The sequence below is a fragment of the Magallana gigas genome, chromosome 3 (assembly GCF_963853765.1).
Source record: "Magallana gigas chromosome 3, xbMagGiga1.1, whole genome shotgun sequence".
NCBI lineage: Eukaryota > Metazoa > Mollusca > Bivalvia > Ostreida > Ostreidae > Magallana > Magallana gigas.
Window position 1 is genome coordinate 34,899,826 of NC_088855.1, and position 21,297 is coordinate 34,921,122.

At 32.5% G+C, this 21,297-nt stretch overlaps 1 protein-coding gene across 1 annotated transcript in view; it reads left to right on the forward strand.

Moving 5' to 3' along the window:
• The window catches only part of LOC105322476 (macrophage mannose receptor 1), a 39,570-nt gene extending 31,801 nt beyond the window's left edge, over positions 1-7,769 (forward strand). The window contains exons 36-42 of the mRNA XM_034481694.2: positions 608-707; positions 861-1,096; positions 3,891-4,056; positions 4,150-4,449; positions 4,561-4,740; positions 5,014-5,217; positions 6,863-7,769. Of these exons, the coding sequence (XP_034337585.2) occupies positions 608-707; positions 861-1,096; positions 3,891-4,056; positions 4,150-4,449; positions 4,561-4,740; positions 5,014-5,217; positions 6,863-7,086 (1,410 nt within the window). The 3' untranslated portion in view covers positions 7,087-7,769. The remainder of the gene's footprint in view (positions 1-607; positions 708-860; positions 1,097-3,890; positions 4,057-4,149; positions 4,450-4,560; positions 4,741-5,013; positions 5,218-6,862) is intronic.
• Positions 7,770-21,297: the final 13,528 nt, after the last annotated feature.

Consider the following 21,297-nt stretch of genomic DNA (forward strand, 5'->3'; position numbering starts at 1 on the left):
CTTGGCAGTATGTGTCTCGAAATTGAGCTACAGGGTGCCTTTGGATCAAGGGTGCACGGTAATCTTACACAAGGTTAACGTCATGTTAGAATAATGTGGAAAAGCCTTGTCCGGATCATATATTCTCTTCCCCTTGGTTCAGTCTGGCTCATACTATAAGCACAGAGTTTCTTTGGTAAAAAAAAATTGTATTTTTGAAGTTTATTATTATTAGGTGAAGGATCAAGTGTATAAAAAATGACCAGTGTTAAAAAAATCAAAAAGCGTATATTCTCTCCCACTTGACCTTTCTGGCTTCATACCTTACATAAACAGAGCTTTTGTATGAAAGGTGTGTGATCTTGAACAACGTATCTAGGTCAAGAGTGAAGGTCAAAGCAGATCCCTTAAAAATCCAATTTTTGACCATCTTACTTTTGCTCAGATTAATCAAAATGAATGCTTGTAAGCAAGGGTTTTGCAATGAGCTTAAATAAAAGTTCTATGCTTACCATTTAGAAATTTTCGAAGTCCTAGATTAAGTTTAAAGCTATGTGTTTATCCTAATCAACATTGTGAGTGAGATATAAAAGATACAAGAAAACTGGTTCTATGTTTATATTTGTAGGAACATTGTGTTGAAATGTTAATACCAGCCGATGTTACAGGCAAATGGAATGATGTCTCATGCTCAGTTTCAAGAGGATATATCTGTCAAACAAATAAAGGTGATTAAGGAGAGAGTTGAATCATAAACTAACATTGCATGATTTTCAACTTATTTCAATTTTTTTACGTCGATAAATCAAAGTTTTATCATATATATATATATATATATATATATATATATATATATATATATATATATATATATATTGCAGCTTTAAGATATCCAACGCAAGCTCCAGCTGTGTCGAAGTGTCCAAGTGGTTACACGGCCACTGCAGACAGTTGCTTCCGTGTGGTTAAAACTGCCAAGGACTTTAAAGATGCCCAATCAGCCTGCAAAGTAGACGGGGCTAACTTGGCTTCTATTAACTCTAAGTATGAACAAATGTCCATAGAGGTATTAGCAAAAGATGTACCTGGTGCAGTCTGGATAGGATTGAAGCGAGAGGTATATGTGTATCGTGTTTAGTCCGTCTGTGTTATTGATTGACCGTTTGAAAACTTGGATATTTAATTTTTAAATAAATAAGAATTTTAATATTACAATAACATATTGAACTAGAACTTTTTTTGTCTTCAACAAAAAGTAAGGGCTTTTCGACATCCCCTTTCCCTTTTTTAGCTCACCTGAGCTGAAAGCTCAAGTGAGCTATTCTGATCACATTTTGTCCGTCGTCCGTCTGTCCGTCCGTCGGTAAACTTTTACATTTTGAACTCTAAAACTCTAAAACCGCTTATCCAATTTCAACCAAATTTGGCACAAAGCATCCTTATGGGAGGGCGAATATAAATTGCAGAAATAAAAGTCCGATCTGTTTTCAAAGCGGAGAAAACCTTGAAACTGTAGAAAAAGGGGGGTGCACTTTTAAAAATCTTCTTCTCAAGAACTACCGAGTCCAATTCAACGTAGTTTAGCATAAATTATCCTTATGGGAAGGAATATATAAATTGCAAAAATTAAGTGCTAATTCTGTTTCAAATCTGAGTTATTACAAAAATAATATTAAAGGAAAGCCATGTTTCAATCAGTTTAATAGCTTCGGGTTCGGCATACGGTAAAATGGGTAGGCAAGACTTGGCCTGAGCAAAACAAAAGATTGGCAGGTATTAATCTGCCAATCTCATTAAAATTTCAGGATATTTGATGGACAAGTATATTTGTATTCGCTGTAAATATTGCTGCAAAATAATGCGTATTTGGAATTGACAATTGCCGATCTGTCCCGGCTTTTATTTTGCCACGACCCGGGTTTGCATACCCATTTTACCAAGACTCGTATTCCATACTTCTAAAACGAGGTTCTTTGTTTAAAGCAGCCATGACATTATACGAAAAAGGGTCGATCTGACTATGATGAATTTGCTTGCTATGCAACAGTTAGCGTATGAAGGGAAATTTTTGAAACATGCAGAATATATTGGTGCCGATTTTGTGAAGTAAATTGAGGCTAAATATTTCAATGCGTTGACAGTTTTCACACATGACGTTGGTGTTAGCTTGTTCTGATTTTCGTTTCGTTTTCATTATTTATGCTTTGTAACCTGGGAACTATCGTCTGTATTTCGTGATTTTTACGTATCAAATCAAACAGAGACTTCGGTAAATCAAACTATCGTCTGTATTTCGTGATTTTTACGTATCAAATCAAACAGAGACTTCGGTAAATCAAACCTGTTTACCTGCGCAAATTAAGCAAAATCTGATGTAACAAAAAAGTACTGAAATACAATTCATTCTATCGGTAATTCGGCATTATCTTTTGCGTAATGGTAGATTAATGCAATAGGTTTTGTTGAGATGCTCGGCATTTTCTCGAGTTTATTCAGTTTAAATAGAGTTTGATATCGCTGACGGAAATATGTAGGTATATACATGTATATATATGATTCATTTCGAAAAAATAAATTGTGTTCTTTATTTGTTATAGTGCATGTTTCTTGTGTTTAATTGTTTACAATTTCTATTTACTAACCATATTTGAGTGTTAAGCTTCGAATTATAAGCAAGATACAGAGATTTGCTCACAATTCTATGTTTGTACACAGATCTTAAAAACTAAAGATTAAAAAAGTAAAAAATCGGTCAATATTTATTAAGAAAATTGTCAAAGTCTGTTCTTCCAGAAACCAACTTTAACAACTTATTGTATTGTAAACTTAACCTTTTTTCGTCATTATTACTCCTACTGTACATATGATCCTTGACTGTGTTTGTGTTCATTGGTATAAACTGATTTTGAACCTCAAATACCAGTGAATCAGTTGCCTATTAGAAATATAACCTTATAAATAATGCAATGTCAAAAAAAGATAACTTCAGAACTTTAAATGTAAATATACTTTTAATTTCTAAAAGAATATTTCCAAAAAATCATAAAAAAGTAAGTATTCCTTTCTCAAATAGAAAACGTTGTATGCCTAGAGTATTAATGTTCTAAGCTTATTGACCAAAGCGAGATAACTCTTTCTAAACCACTTTTTCAACTTTTAAAAAGTTGCAATATTCACGCCCTTAAAACTCCTATAAGAAGTCAAAAAATGGCCCTATGGACCATCATTTGTAAATTGTACTCTTTACTCAATACTTAAAACCGAAAAGATTTTAAAAATCATATGAAAAATAAAAAAGATACAGCTAAAGGGTTGTTTTTAGCTTTGACCCCTCTAGATCCCTTATCTTTCAAAATTTTTATCCCCAAACATTTTCCGGTCTGCAAATTAGGTCCCTCAATGTAAATATTAGATATGAAAAAACTTACTTGAAAACTGTTTGAGAAAAAGTGGCACGCGTGAATTGACTTTAACATTAAAACACCCATAGACGATTTTTTATCAACTTATAAACCCGGGAGTTCTCAATGGTTTCAAACAAAACTTTAAATATATGATAATTATGACAGTTTTAACATTTTCCATTCCTCATTTTAAAAATTTGGTGGTTATTTCAATTTTTAGTTTTTTCATCCCCCTTTTTTCATAGTTTGAAGTCTAATATTTCAAAAACAGCAAGTGATAGAAAAAAGTTGTCGCTAACGATTTTTATTTTTATTTTCTTTTTTCAAAAAATCGCTGACGAAACTTTGTCGAGAAGAATAATGATAATAAAACAGAACGAAAACAATAGGTCGTTTCGACCGAAAGTCGAAAAGCCCTAATTATAATATATTACACTGACATGCCGTTTGAATGAGCATGTATTTTAATTGTGACGCATTTCAATATAAGTGTATACCTTTTTGCAGAATGAGTCTCATATTTGGTTGGATAATTGGCCATATACGTACGTAAAATGGGCCTTAAATGAACCAAGTCTGAATGAGGGAGAATACTGCACAGTATTGTTGAATGTAGAATGGAAGGATACTCAATGTGATTTGAAGTATCCAGCAATATGTGAATATAATACTGGTGTGTACTTCTTAAGTATTTTCTTTTCTTTACACTTATTATCTTGCGCTATGCAAGGATAAATATTAATTTTAACCATTAATTCATAAACAGGAAACCCTCCCACGACACCTATCCCAGGAAAATGTCCTCCGGACAGTTCTAGGTTTCAGGGATTTTGTTTCTATGTAGACCCGAACGCAAGAGTAACATGGTCTCAAGCTAAAGCAAATTGTATTAACCGTGGGATGAATTTGCTTTCCTTCAGAAATATAAAAGAAGTAGAACATGTAAGACAAAGTGTTGAATCAAAAGTTGGAAGATACGATTTCCCTCTGTGGATAGGAATGAGAAGAAATAGAAGCGAAGATGAGAGCTACGAATACTTTGATTATTACCCAGAAGAAAACTTAGGTTGGTCAAGTACATATATATTTAACATAAACATTAGTGTGATAGTATTTTCAGAACTTAGGTCAGGACAAGATGGGTATGATATTCTTAAATATGTTTCATGTATTGTAGATAATAAATTTAAATGGATTGACGAACCTGATAATTCTTTTAAAAACTGGAATGATAGGGAACCTTCGGGAAGTTGGGGTCACGAATCCGAAGAGTGTGTGGAAATGAAGAATACAGGAAAATTCAACGATATCAATTGTGATAACTATAAGAAACCATATGGCTGTTCTGGACATGAAAGTAAGTAAATACTTCAGGGTTTTAAATACGAACATCGTTATACATGTATTGGGTCATTATTTCAAATATTTGTAAGTAATGCAATAAATATTTTCCATTTTTATATGACTTTCATTATTCAATCTAGTTTATTTTATAATGTGGCATTCTATTTATTTCAAAGGAGACAACTAAAAACTAATGACACTTTGTCTATCAAAGCTTCCAACGTGTCAATTTATAGTAAACATATTTTGTAAGCTGCTTTTTGAAGTAAATATCATATTTTTGCAGCTTTTGACACACCTATTACTACTGCTCCAACTGCAGGTGAAAACCCGTCGGTAGTAGTCAGCACTACAAGTTCTGATTTCGAAATTGTATCATCGAAGCAAACAGTGTCTTCATCCATAATCATTGGTGTGTCAAGAAGTACGACTAAAGAACAATCTTTGAAACCCAAAGAACCTGCACGTGTAGCCCCCAAGATCAAACTAGGTATAAATACAAGCGGTTAGCGTATATCATGCTTGATGTCACATAACCAACACTATTGTGCAACCAGATGCTTAGTAAAAGCGCCACCTACGAGGAATCAAAGTATTGCGAGTACCGAAAGCTGGGCTAGTTGTGTGTTTATATTTTTAACAAGAATGACGAAGTATCTATATTAAACTTATAAAAGTGTCTTTTTGATGAAGCAAGCATTTATTGAGTTTTCATCCAGAGTTGGGCAAAAAACGACATTTGTAATGAAAACAATTAAATTGATCAAAATTTAGAGAGAAAAATGATTTAAGAAAAAACAGAAGTGTTGTAATTCATCATATATTGAAATGACGCTGTCCATAAAGAAAGAAGTTGTAAAATGAAAATATTGGTGATTTTGTGATGAAAATATGCATGCACTATGATACATACTATATTTCATGTTAAAAATCCAAAAACTATTTCGAAACTAGATGCGTGATCTCAAGCTGTGGACACTACCATTGCCCTTCAAATATTTTCATTTATAGCGTTTGCACGTTTAAAAGAAGGTAAACAACTACGAATGGTGTATATTTTACACGAACTCCTGACTTTTCTTAAAAGTCGCAAAATAGTCTTAATAGCGGAAAGATTCGATTACCTTTATCTTAAATGTAAAACCGATTTGAAAGATGAGTTGATTTGAAATGTAGACCTATATTTTGTACGCTGTGAGTTCAACTTGAAAAAATGGGTTTCATTTCATTGAATATCCCTAAAAAGTATTAGTAATAGAAGAAACGGATCCCCGGTCTGCTATGTTACTAGTATCTGGTTTTAAAGATGATTTGATGATTTTAAAATATAGTCCCATGCTTTGCTCGGCGTGAATTCAAACTTGATTCACTTGTTTTATAAAAATAATGTATGCACATCCTAATAATGGGAATATATAAAAAGTATAGATTTGTAATTTGTTATTAATTTTTCAAAATTGAATATATGACACGTTGATTTTTTCAAGAAAAAGAAGAAGATATTGGTCTGTCCTATATTAAACTGTTGATTTTTAAACTATACTTTAAACTTACCCAAAAATGAAAAATAATGCAAATACATGTATTCCTAAAAGCTTGACAGTAAACTTGGTGATTGATCGCTATCCAGAATTTCCAGTACTTTTATTTTATCTAAGATACCGTGATAATCTTATAGGAGGGGTAAAATATTACATGTAATTGGATATTGTATTATGGTATATTTTTAATATTGAAAAGCTTATGAAGAAAAACCTCCATCAGATTTTTACACATATAAATGAAAACTTATTGCACTTGATAAAATTAAAATCCTTTAAAAACATAACATGTGTTTGAGAGGAATACTAGTACATAAAACAACAATCATAAACAATCATAAAACATAATGAAAAAGTTCATGCAAACTATATTGTTTACTAGCTATAATGATACACGGACTATTACCATATACTTAATGAAATATTGCGGTATGAAACAAAACTAGAATGATAAATATATATTTTCTTTTTATTGTTTGTTCTGTTTTTGGTATTCATGAACATTTTACCCATTTCCGATTGTAAACCTTGGCTTTATTGCTTGGTTTGTTAATGTATTGATGAAAATGATGGAATAATTGTGATATTTTTCAGAACCTGATGAGCCAAATATTCTGACAGCTGGACAAATAGTGGGTATACTGATTGGGACAGTGACATTATTGATCATCATAATTGTGGTTTTACTTGTGATTAAACATCAGTTACAGAAAGGAGGATACGTGACCAACAGTGCACATGGATTTACAAACGCAATGTACTTAAAAACAGTCGAGTCTGTGTCTGTGGCGGAAGGGACTGGTAAACAAAGCATTTAGCTGTCTAGGAATCAGACTGTGCCAATAACACCAAAACAAAATAGTTAAAAAAACCAAGAATAACACGTTGAAACGTTTTTTACAATAACACATGGTTTAAATGAATCTTGCAAAGATAATTAAAAAGAATTTAGTAAGTTAGACACTTTTAGAAAAGTTGGATCATAAATTAGGTTGGCCCGTATAAAAAGTCAATAACTATGCCTTAAAACAGTATATTTGTAGAGAGAGGGAATTAACATTACTGTATGATAGTGTATGACTTTCAATTGTGTCAAATGTTTAATTTGCTTTCATGGTGCTTTTAATTGAGAAAATGTTGAACTATATTTTCAAGTTCAAAAATTTATTTGTAATATAACCCAGTGTATCGGCTGGGTTCATATAGCTATTGAGCGGCTTTTCCATGACATTTAAAACTTCGTCCTTGACATCTGCACCTATCATGGTCAATGTCACATTGATTTGATATTTGATGTGTATGATAATTGGATGTGTTGAAATTTGACTTTGAGCCCAGCATCTCCCAGTTTAGCTTACTTATTTGATTGTTTATTGATACAGTTGTACCTTTTGAGGGATCTGTTTGAATGCAGTCCATATTAATGATTTGCCTTGAAAACAATTTAATCAATGTATATATCAGCCGTTTCCTTTAACGCCAAATAAATATTAACAAATACTTTCTGTGTTTACTTGCAGTATCGGAGATAATAAAGATGTATACATTGTCATGATAACACTGCTGTTAATATTCTTAACGGTTAAGACTCGGAATACTTATGAAAGCGTTCTTCAGCTTTTGCAACGCTCCTTAATTCATTATGTTCCAAGCGGCAGATAAACCATTTAAGTACCACAATAGCTATTTAACCATGGCATTTGCAAAAGTAGTACACACACTATTTTTGTCGACATATGAACTATTTCGTCCAAGATCGCGACATTGCATGGTCACATTGTGTCTCTTTAATAAATGCCCAGTTGCATATTCCACCGGTCTAAATCATAATAACCACTTTAGTAGGCTTGATGGTTGTAGCCTTTTTTAGACTGTATTTTAGAAGAAGAGTTCCACAAAAAAATATATGAAAATAAACAAATTTAAAAGATAAAATGTATGGATTTTCTCTCTACAAAATAATCATCTATACTGTATACAGGGTTATTTTTGCTCCTCTTGCAAACAGTTTTGTTTTGCCCCTTCATGAATTTGCTCAAACAAAGTTGTGTTGAAAGAGAGATAATTTGAGCCATTGCAATTTGCCACTGCCTCTAATTCATCCGTTGACAACGAGGGCAACAATAAAACAGGGGGGATATAACCCTGTATCCGTAGCTAAATAAATAAAATTTTAGGTGGATCTGATGGTTAATTTGTTGTCCATCTCGCTGCACAGTGAAGAATATTACACGCTTTTTCAATTCAGCCGATTTAGACAACTTTCACTTTATATTTAATCCATGAAATCTAGCTCAGTAGCTTTGCATCCATCCTTATTAGCTCACTTGAGCCAAAGGCTAATGTGAGGATTTTTTATCAAAACTTTTCACATCCTCTCCAGAACTTCAATGCATTCTTTGGGAAAGGACTTTCAAATATGTTCAAAGGGGCCAATTTCTACATAGGAATATATGGAAAAACCAAGTGGCAAAAAAAAATCCGAAAAGTGTTTAGAAGAATCCCCAGGTAGTATGGATTCACGTTTTTAGCTCACCTGAGCTGAAAGCTCAAGTGAGCTTTTCTGATCACCTTTTGTCCGTCGTCCGTCTGTCCGTCTGTCCGTCCGTCCGTCTGTCCGTCTGTAAACTTTTTACATTTTGAACTTCTTCTCTAAAACCGCTAATCCAATTTCAACCAAATTTGGCACAAAGCATCCTTATGGGAGGGCGAATATAAATTGCAGAAATAAAAGTCCGATCTGTATGCAAAGCGGAGAAAACCTTGGAACTGTAGAAAAAGGGGGTTGCATTTTAAAAAATCTTCTTCTTAAGAACTACCGAGTCCAATTCAACGTAGTTTAGCATAAATTATTCTTATGGGAAGGTAAATATAAATTACAAAAATTAAGGTATAATTCAGTTTCAAATCCGAGTTATTACGAAAATAATAATAAAGGAAAGGCGTGTTTCAATCGGGTTCGGCATCCGGTAAAATGGGTAGACAAGACTTGGCCTGGGCAAAACAAAAGATTGGCAGGTATTTATCTGCCAATCTAATTAAAAATTCAGGATATTTGATGGACCAGTATATTTGTATTAGCTGTAAATATTGCTGCAAAATAATGCGTATTTGGAATTGATGATTGCCGATCTGCCCCGTCTTTTATTTTGCCACGGCACGGGTTTGCATACCCATTTTACCAAGACTCGTATTCCATACTTCTAAAACGAGGTTCTTTGTTTAAAGCACCCATGACATTATACGAAAAAGGGTCGATCTGACTTTGATGAATTTGCTTGTTGTGCAACAGTTTGCGAATGAAGGGAAATTTTTGAAACATGCAAAATATATTGGTGCCGATTTTGCGTGCTCTATGTTTGTACACAGATCTTAAAAACTAAGGATTAAAAAAGTAAAAAAATTGTCAATATTTATTAAGAAAATTTTCAAAGTCTGTTCTTCCAGAAACCAACTTTAACAACTTATTGTATTGTAAACTTAACCTTTTTTCGTCATTATTACTCCTATTGTAAAACTCATGTGAACAAAATATGACTCAAACCTAGGCGAACTGTGAGCTCTGTATCTTGCTTATAATTCTACGATTGACGCTGAAATTTTGGTTGAACATTAGAAATTCTATATGAATTAGAGTATGTTAAATACTTGTACAAACAAAATAAAAAATGATATTCTGTATATACCTACTCTCTGGGGCCCCCTCTTTATGCAATAAATAATGTGAAATCTACATCAATTTTGATAGTTTTTCAGACACGGGTTAATAAAAACGACATCTTTAAAACAGTTTCCATAGTTCTTGCACATTTCTGTTGCAGGGATAAAGTAATTATCGCTATTCCTAAGAAAATATCACAGCGGAAAAATATCCTGGTTTGTACGCGAAGTAAATAAAAGTCATTTAATTATAATGGAGAAGACAAATAAATTTTTTTAATTTTTTTAATTTGAGGAATTGAGCATATTGAGGTACAATTTTCTTCTTCACATCTATACATGTAGGATTTTTAAAATAAAAAACAATAACTATTATATTTTTAAAAAAAAAATACAATAACTAGTAAGTAGTTGATGAAAAAATGTACCTATATGCTTTCATATATTTTGATTGCTTTACAAAGTGTGTGTGTGGGGGGGGGGGGGCAGAACGAAAATATAGGGAATTGGAAGTTAACAACTTTACAGTGTACTCCTACCAAATGTTTAGTTTTATATCTTGCGTAGGATTTTCTTATTCTGGTAAAAAATAGTATTCATGAAGGTACAATGTCAAAGATTACGTGTATGCAAAAATAAGGTTAAAATTCTAATACTTTACAATATTTATTTTTTGTTATTCTACCGAGGGACCATACGGCACAATATATTTTGAACGCCCATTGTTGCTCAGGTGAGCGATGTGGCCCCATTGGCCTCTTGTTTCACATTATGATCCCAGAGGGGAGGGGGCACATTGAGGGTTTACAGACACGTATTGATGTGCATTCTGTCAGTAATTCCCACTCTGTAATTCTTTGAATTTTGACCCTTTTGAATTTTGGCAATATATTAACTATTCCAAGTATAGTAATGAGCAGTTTGTTAGTATAACAACTCGGAAACTGCTGCACAGAATTTAAAAAAAAAAACGTTGTCGGTATGTCGGACACAGTATGTAGATGTGCATACAACCAGAAGATTATGATTCCATCATTTTTCCATGAAGTTTGGGTTTTTTATGCTTAGAAATACATGTATGTTGTTGTTACGAATAAAGTTCTAATATAGATTGGCATATTTGCAGTATTTGCAATTTCAATGTGATGACTTTTGAAAGTTATACCTAATATATCAAATTATTTAATATATCTAGTGCATTTCAGGTAACAGCGTGGGAGGTTGTTCACTATTTTTTTTTTATTTTGCTATTGTTAATACACCTTTGCTGTTGGTTTATAAAAATAAATCATCACTATTTAATTATTTGCAGAACAAAATTGTTCTATATTCATTTAAATAAATATAAACATGTAACTCATTAAATATTGATTTGCATACTAGTTATCATGTCATGTTTAATCAATTATGGTATATATTCAATGCCAATTTATCGAGCTTTTCCAACAAGAGAAACATCAGCAAATAGATGGAAAATCGATTCCGTTTTGCATTAAATTTCAACATCGGGTGATGCAAATGCATTGTGTTTTTCAACATAATTTTGCATATTTTTTGTGCGTTTTATCCCACTGTTTCATATCGATAATCATTGGGCACATTCTACAAAAATATTGAAAAATGCTTAAAGGTATATGTGGCGTATTTTTTCATGCTTAGAAATATGTGATTGATTTATTTATTTAAATATGTTATATAAAGATAGATCTTCACAATAAATTACGCAGTTTATATCAATCGGGTTAAAACGGTTTAGAGTTATCTCCCGTATTTCCTTTGATGAATAGAATAGAATATATGACATATTCTCAATGAAAATTTACATGCATTTGTAATATCGTTTCTGAGTTAATCCATGCAAATGTGATATTGTTGAAACATAAACTCGGTTTTACGTGCTCCATGTGTTCCATGACTTTACTTTATAAGTTATAAACCAAAAGGATTTTCGTTTAGAAGTATTTTTGAATAAAGAATAAATAAACACTCCCAGTACATGCATTCCTCAGAGAGAGGGGGTATTCACTCATTTTACCGTGTCGTTGATGCTAAAATCGTGTTTTATCTTTATTACACATAATAAACAGTTTTAATGAATAACGGAATAATAATGCTTCGGCTATCATCTGATATAAGAATTATCTAATTTAAGATATGAAAAACGTGATTCTAATTTGTAAACAAATTGTTCTTCCGTCGTGTTTTCAAGGCTAGGTTTTCCCGCACTCATGCGCAGTAGCGTTACAAATGGTGGATGACATTAATATTCATCAGATGTGTAGCAAAGATGAGAGACAAATAACTAAAGAAAGAACATGTTTTACAGGCCTTAAGTTTATGAAATGTCTGATTATAAGAAGCATGATGTATATTTTTACTCAAACTCATTTCAAAATTTTTACTCCAAATACGCCACATATACCTTTAAAAACGATAAAAGACACAATATCTCAAAATTTTGATCAGTACCTCGTATAAATTTTATGTCAGCAGAATATGGTCAATATAATTAGTTTAATGCTATAAATGTTTTAGCATTATATCAGCATTCGATTTTTTTGTTAAATTGAATCAAAAATGGATAGAGGAAATTCGGACGATAAAAATTGTCATAGAAAGCTGAATGCTTCGTATCTATTTAGTGCCACTGCCATTCATAAACTGTATTTTATTACTAAAGGAGTTAAGCAATTTGTATACTAGTATTTTCACAATTAAGAAAATCTCATAATATAACATTTTTAAGAATTGTTCCTAAAATTTCCAAAAAACCCTCAAAAAGTAGGTCATTGACCTACTTTTTAGAACGAAAAAAAAAAACCCCACTACAATAAAAAGTCTCTAACAAATTATAGATAGAGTTTTTCATTACTTTCAGTGGAATTTCTTTTTCATTCTGAGTAAACGTAATCCTTAATAAGATTGAAATGATTATTCACCGAGTAGAATGACAATATATATGGCTTCTAGTTAAACACTTAACATTGTTTGATGGATAGGAAATTTTAAAGTCATATTTACATCAGAACTGCCAAACAAAACATTAAAAAAAAGTATAATCTTTTAATTTTTTGAGTTTTTAGTTATTAGTAATTTTTTTTTATTTATTTACTTTAAAATGTTCATAATCACAAGGTCATTGACCCCCTTCATAAAATATAACTGTTCATCCGAAATACATGTAAATGTGTCACATACAGCATCTAAACCAGGATGAGTCATGTTAAATTCAACATACATCATCACTGCAAATTACGCTTTATATAGACACTTTAGAATAAGATCTGCTTTTAAGCGTATTACTGGTATTATAAATCACAATCATGCAGATTTCAGATCAGTCAATATGAACATCAACTACTCCTAATACTTTGTTGTATTATATTTTTAACCTCGTTTTAAGTTTAAGCTGTGAGGTGTATATTGCTCTGTCACGAAGTGGCCAATTTAATAACACTGACACATGACTGATTTTCATGTTACCGAGATTTTATGATCTTAACTGGGATACTGAAGGATGTAATCCAATCGAAAACCACATAAAGGTTAATTATGTATGTGTGAAAATCCTTCACCAGACATTGTATATAAATTCAGAATATCCTTCCAATACTGTCCCTTTGTCACATCTCTTCTCTTGTCTTAAGAGGGTTCGATGGTTGTTGCCATTTTTAGATTGTTTTTATCTCCTATAGAAGAAGAGTTCGATATAAAAGTATAGAAAAATACTCAAGTTTAAAAGGTAAAAGTTTTGGATGTTTTCTTTACTAAATAATAGTTTATGACTTAATCAATCATTTTCTAAAATGTTTAAGAAGATCTGATGGTTAATTTGTTGACCATTCAGCGTTCTAAACCTTCTAAAAATTATCTTGTAGAAAATTGACTGAATTTCGACGAACTATAATTACCAGTCTATAAAGATACATTTGTTTTGAAGTGTAACTATGCTTTAATTAGTGTCTTGCCAATACACGTAGTACAAAACCTCGTACAGTCTTCCTTGTATCTTTTCCCATACGTCATTGCTCATCAAATACCTTACTCTAACTACTGTGTCCTGTCTTAGGAACAGAAAACACTAATTTCCTGTTTCAGTACAAAGCTTAAGTTATTGTTCTGTACTTTTATTTGTAAACATTATTCACTTTATGTGATGCATTTGAATGTACTTGCATCCACTGCCCTGTCCCTGTTGGTTTTATGATTTTATTTGACCCACAGAACTAATAGTATCACAAAGTTTTAAAAGTTATCAATACTCTTACCTTCGGTTCCTAATTCTTTGACGATTTTTATTAAAAACACACATTATACTTGTTACAGAAGTGTACATTTGAAATTGATGAAAGGGAGGACAATCCAAATACTTTGTTTCTTGTTAACCGAAGCAATTCACATTGAACGCAAACTTCTTACTGAGAAAATAATGAAAAAATCTTAATATATATAATAAGTATGCATTTCAGCTGTGCATTGAAGCAATGGGGGGGGGGGGGGGGGGGGGGTTACTGAAAAATCTTGAAAATTGTCATACTAATAAATAAACATTGTTGAGGCCCTATGAAAAGAATTGGTGGTATTTATTATGAATATCGAAAAGTTGTGCTCTAAAATGTATTGGGACAGAGCAAAGTAAGCTTCTTTGTGAGTGTGACAAAGTTCATGCAAAAAAGAATATGTTAGATAATCATATTGTTCTCATGTTAATTATATGGTAATTTTCTTCTTATTTTGTGACCTCTCATATCAGAAAGCTAATGTAAAAAATTGTGATTTTACTATCGTTTTACTGTCTAATTTGTCTAAGTTTCGTCTTTTTCTCTAAAACCAATGGACATATAGTTAAACAAAAATTGGCTCAAATTAAAAATTGTGATGGCTCTTGCGTCAGACATCATATTTTTATTAGAAAACTCATCTGAGCATTCAGCTCAGTTGGGAGTAAACAATAAACAACGACAGCAATTAATCAACCATCATTAATGGCTTAAAAAGTAAATGACCAAAAAAATGCATGCTAAAATATCACAAGTTCATTTACCTATGTGCGTGTTTCATTGCTTTGTGAAAACTAACGTAGGTTGCATTACTTGCATTACACTGTTGTCAGAAATAGCTAGAGCTGATAACAGTTAGTGTGCATGAATAACCTCCAATTTCAACGTCTTGAAAAAAAAACCCGATTAACATATTCAGATATAATAAAGCACAGTCTGATCCACGAGTTAAATAATCATGAAGTGATATCATTGATAAAAGAAATTATGACTAGAATTATTTCTTTCGAAGAACTGGTTTTTAAATAGAATGATTAAAAATTGAATGAATACGCATTGCATTTAACACGCAGTCTGCCGCAAGTTATGGACAAGGCCAGGACGTATACGTTTGAAAACTTACACCGTGAACAGGTTGCATGATGTTGCCATGTCTTTTAATCGATAAAACAAATGCTACCAGATAAACTTCATATTTAAAACTGCATCATTATTACGAAAAAGATAAAATTCAAATATTAACAAGGTTTTCATTATAAAAGGTACTGTAAACAAGACAGTCCCATATTTAAGCGGTAAACAAGATCAATATATTTGCGCGCTATATTTTACACGCTGACATATTTTAAGAAGGACGAATCGTCTGCTCGCTTGCCGGAAATCCCCTCGCCCCATTTCCATCCTACTGTTGTGAAAAAAAGAAAGAATTCATTCTAAATCAAGAGGACAGTGTTTTAACATTTGTATTTGTGGGATTGACGAAAACATTATAAATCACCTAACCATGGAGGAAGCCGAGTTTAAATGTGTACACATGCATTCGATAAACACGACATCTGACTTTAGGGAAGGAATAATAGAAGAGTGCAATGTCTTCTTTAGACAGAGGTATCTTCCAAATACTGTCATTAATGCAGTTTTTTTACTGCTTGGAATTGTTGGAAACATATTGGTGATCTATGTTTACAAAAGTAAAGTTCGGACGAAACGTGAGGACCACTACTTTATTGTTGTGTTGGCTCTCATCGACTTTTTACACAGCATTTTCTCATCCAATCTTGTGTTCGCCAAAAACGCCAATCCTTTGAGGTACCCGGACGACGTTAGTTGTAAAATATTACTGTATTTCACAAATGTTTTTTTCATCTTATCCTTGCTAGTCCTGGTCGTTATCTGCATACACAGATACCGAAAAATATGTCATCCACTACGAAAGCAGATGAGCAAGAAGGTAAAGGAATGGGCACTGATTGCTGTCACGGTGGCCTCTATAGTTCTCTCGTTACCAAAGGCCATATACTTCAAAGTTCGCACAATTGAAGTTGAAGACAATCTATTTGCAAATGTTTGCGGTCCGGATATGTCGATGTTTGGTGCAAAAGAAATAATCAAAGGCAACACAATTTTCTTGATTGTGATGTCCAGTGTCCTGATTATAGCTATGGGCATTCTCTACAGCTGTGTGGGAGGGGTGATATACAGACAAACGAGACATTTCAAAGAAATGAAGGACCAAAGTGCAAGACTGAAGCTGCTTTTTAGTAACATTGCTGAAAATGGTGCTAAAGGGTCGGAGACGGCAGAGACAAATGAAGACCCCGACAACATTAAAGAAACCCAGCATCCTCAGTTAAAGTTGATGATATCAGGGAATCCATCTAGTGCGGTTAGCAGCAATACATCGATAGAAGTTTGCAAATCGGGTACTATGGATTCTAGGAAATCAAACAAGACGGACACAATTACTCTGTCTCACCGGAAGCGCTCTCTTGCCCATTCTCTTAGTGCTAGTGCTAAAGCTCACAAGTCCAGCATAATGTTCATCGTTATCACTATAGTGACAATTTTATCCTTTATTCCGACTTGGATTTTTATACTCTTTGACTCTGGTAGTCCCGGTAGATGGTTTAGGGTTTCGAACCTGGAACTTCAGTTGTTTTTATTCATGAGGTGCTTACATGCTATTGGTTATACGGCAAATCCGGTGATTTATGCTTACTATGACAGATCCTTCAGAAGAGAATTAAAAGCCATGATTTGTAGACGAGAAGCCTTGAAACGAGGTTTGTCAAGTTCTTCTTGAATGTTTTCAATGTCTGTATAAGTTTGTTAACTGTGTCAAAACAGTGTCGGAGGATTTTTCTTGAGTGTCAGACCACACATAATGTTATGTGCAAAAACATTCTTATCTAGTAAACAAGTTTTTAAAAAGTCTGCTTAAGTAGGTCACGTCGTATGGATACAACTTATTTCATGTATACTACTGTACTAGCCTCACTGTGCCTAAAGCAGTTTTAGCTGTCATGTTTTTACGTACGTATGCTTAGTTATCTGTTAGTGTTACATACATAAGAATGTTCGTAAATAAGTTAACGCTGTGCAATAATTATGCCCACCTTGGAACTGCAACATGTTGACAAGCAATTATATTGAAAGATTGTGTACTCCTCATAAATATAATCCACATTTTCCTCTGAACCCCTTTATGATATTTGTGTTTAAATTTATTTGTTTATAAAACAACAAACCATACTTACCAATCTAAAAGGCCTAAGTAAGAAAAAGCGTTCAGTAGATGAATTATCAATTTATGCATCATTCGCTATAATAAATAAAGTGCATTTACGAATTCAAATTAAATAGTCCGTAACTTTGATCGCAGTAACTTTAGGGCAATCCTTTTAAAACATTTAAACGAGGATCGACCGTTTAAGGTTCACCTCTTTTAAAAGTACTTTTTACAAATATTGCAGATATTTTTTTATCTTGTCGAGTTTAGGATTCAAGCTATCTTAAGCACTGAAAATTATCAGAGAAATTCACCAAAATTGTTTAATCTGTAATGTCTATATCATGTTCTTATGTTAGAAAAGTTAATAAACACGAAAATCAGAAACAGAAAACCAACTGTGCAGAGGCTGAAATAAACTCAAATGACTTCAAATTAAGTTTTAGAACCATTTTAACAAGAGCTTGGACTATGGGTAGTTGTGTCAAACAGTAATGTGGCGTAGGCTTGTCTATTTCATTGCATGCCACTTAGCCATGGCTCTTTGAAATCAACAAAATTTGTCTGGCTTTTGAGCTAAGACTACGCAATCGGTGCATATTTCGTTTGAAACCGCGTCGTTTTAAACTTGTTTTGACGCAAGAAATAGATAGCTACGTCTATCCAAAAGTCCAAGGTCTTGTTAAAATGATTCTATATATTCAAACATCCACAATGCAGTTTTTTTTGGTTTAGTTTCATCTTTCTATATATATATCTCTACTATATGTAATTACAAAAGTTTATTTTGCTAAGCTTCCGTCAAATACAGAAAACTAAATAAGTTGAAGCTTTCATCTATAAGTACAACAAATTTGGTTAATTATACTGAAGTCAGTTTTATTGCATAAGTATATTTACACGAAAGTTTAAGTTTGGATTACTGGAGCATTGAATTTGTCTTAGCTGTTTAAAGGACAGTTATAACAGCGCGTACAGATGGTGGTTGTCCTTTATTATGATAAAATTACAACTAGCATCTGTGTTCACGAGAATGGGATATATACAAGAGATAAATTGCTCAATTTTGCTTGACATTAAATAAATATGTCCAGACTGTTCACAACCTTTACAATTTATGTGCTTTGGTTGAGAAAGTACTTCTAATTGCTTTTATTTGTTATTTGTTACTTCAAAGAATAATATCCGTATAAAAGCATATTTTGTTACAATAAATACTCTATATTTTAGATATAGTTTTAGATTTTCATTTCTTTTATGCATGTGTTGTGTAAAAAAATGATGGATAACCCCGATAAAATATCCATTAGATAGATCTCGGAGAGCGAATTTAGTAATCGCCATGATGGTCATTTACGCTAATTCCTCAATAAATGTGCCAATAAATGTGCATATTGCAAATCGTTCCTCACAAAGCAATAAAAAATCAATCGTATTCGTTGCGACAACCAATCTTTTATAAAATATTGGGAGCTGCATGTAAGCCGCTCCTAATTTGACAGTTAAATGTAAAGTAATAGGATCTGTATTTTTCAGAACTTTATTTTGATGCCAAAAATGATGATGTATCATGTAACTTAAAACTTGTTGCATTTAAATTGAAATGTTCCAAACATATCCCCAAGTTGTTTGCGCAATCTGACCGCATTTCCTTGTCGATAATCGGTCTAGACTAGGAAAATATAATATTGGTCATTAAATATTTGTTGCCATGGACTTTTGCAAACTTCTAATGAACAAGACAAAACCGTAGTTGTGTGTTAATTACATGTAACTTTAAGAATTCAGTCCCAGGTCATGGCGACCAGATTTAATTAAGAAACAAGGGCACCGCCAAGCAGAGCATCCCCTCGCGAAATAAAATATTGTTGGGGGTGCATTATTTAATATACTTGTAAGTAATTGAAGAGATCAAATATCTACTGAAAACCTCTTTGAATTAAAATATTTCGTTAAAATTCTTTATTCTCTGACAATCATTACGCATTTTCAAATGAATATGAAACGTAGCTAAAGATCTAGCGGTCTGCCCAATGGAAAAATTCGAGTAAACAGAAATAGAACAGTTTGCAGGAAAAGCCTCTGAGACCTATGGAAATGTTGTGATATAAAAGGTGTTGTATATCCCCCACTTGGGGCAATAAAGATGAACGATTTCAATTTTATTTAAAATATTAATTTTTAGCTTGTATGTATTGTTTAAAGTATAAATTTCACGGTGCGAGTCAAACACGTGTGTTCACTCTGTAAATACGACAGAAATGGGTTTCCAAATTAATATTCACACCATTTTATGCCTAAAATCGTGATAAATTACTGTTCTTAATTGCAAATTTAGGTATAATAGGTCTTGACTCCATCCTAAAAGTACTCTTATTTAAAGGATAATTATTTATTTATTTCTATAAATGATTTATCAAAATTGAGTCTGGACCCATAATGGGTTAAAAATTCGTGATTTTCACCCAAATCATTTTACTTTTATTAAATCCTTAATAATTGTCAAACTATCAAAGTTATTCACCATTCCTAATACATATCAACGTAGCTCAGTGAGATAGACGAAGGCTTAAAGACTATCCATATGGGATGGGAGGGTGTCCGAATCATAGCCGCCATTTTAATTTTACATGCAGTGGTTTTAACTTAATCATTTTAATTTTTTTTCGTTAGATTATTTAGAAAAAAAATTTCTTAACAATCAAAATTATGTAATGTTCATGTTGTGAACACACAATGTTGCATAAAAATTGCGCTAGCACAGATATAATATCATACTGTTAATGTTTAGAAAATAAACTAATAAAACAAACGAGATAAGTACAAATTATAAATGTACATGTATATCTGTAAATTTGTCAGAGAATTCTGTCTTCGTTATACATGTACTAATGCACACTTTCAAATGTAATTTTTTATATGCACGTATGCCGTTTCAACATTCTGGGTGCGAAGGATTTGCCAGGCATTGTACGTTGTTGTCCTTTAAAAGCTGAGGCTTTTATATTTCGAGCAACATTTTGAGAGTGAGGTTTTCCTTCAACATTAAAGAAAACTCGAACTTTATTTTAATCCTACTAACAGCTCATATTTTCCATAGACCGTTTCTCCTATAGATAGACGAACTATGTTATTTAGACTGCTGTTCCGTGTAACCCCAAAGGTTTTGTTGGTAACGCTACATGTACACAGGCTACCGATCACACTGATCTGCAGACGACAGATTTTGTTTGGTTCGATTTTAAATACACCTCTCTTATTTATGAAATATGTTTTAATCATATGTCTTTAAATTTCGGGGTTATTCAAAACGATTATTATGCATGCTACTTTTTATTTATTTCAATCAAGAACATGCAGTGCAAATGTGCTAGGGAGATCCTTGGAACAGCAACATTGAGCTCTTTGAAATAAACATTTGAGACAATCCTGGTATGCATCATTTTGACTGAAACTAAGACGAGAAAATGACATGATTTTAAGTCTTTTTTAGGTTTTTAAGTTTAAACTTGAATGATCTGTACGAGGCTTAATATGTATTTCTGATCTGATAATTTACTGATGGTGTTCGTAGTATATTGGAGAATAATGTAAGTAACATGTCTTTGATCTCGGGAATAACTAAAGTAAATAATAATTTACATCACAGCGACCTTCCTTCACGTCAGTCAAACCGTCATTTTTTTCCCCAAGAAGTTAGAGGAAGTTGGGGGTGTTTGGAAAATGGACACCTCATTGTTCAACCTTCTATCACCAAACAGAGAATTTCAGTCTTGTGGTCTGCCTCGGAAGCCTAACAGTTTCCTAGGTTTAAAAGCTACTTAAACTATAGACGTTTTAATATTACTTCAAACTGACTT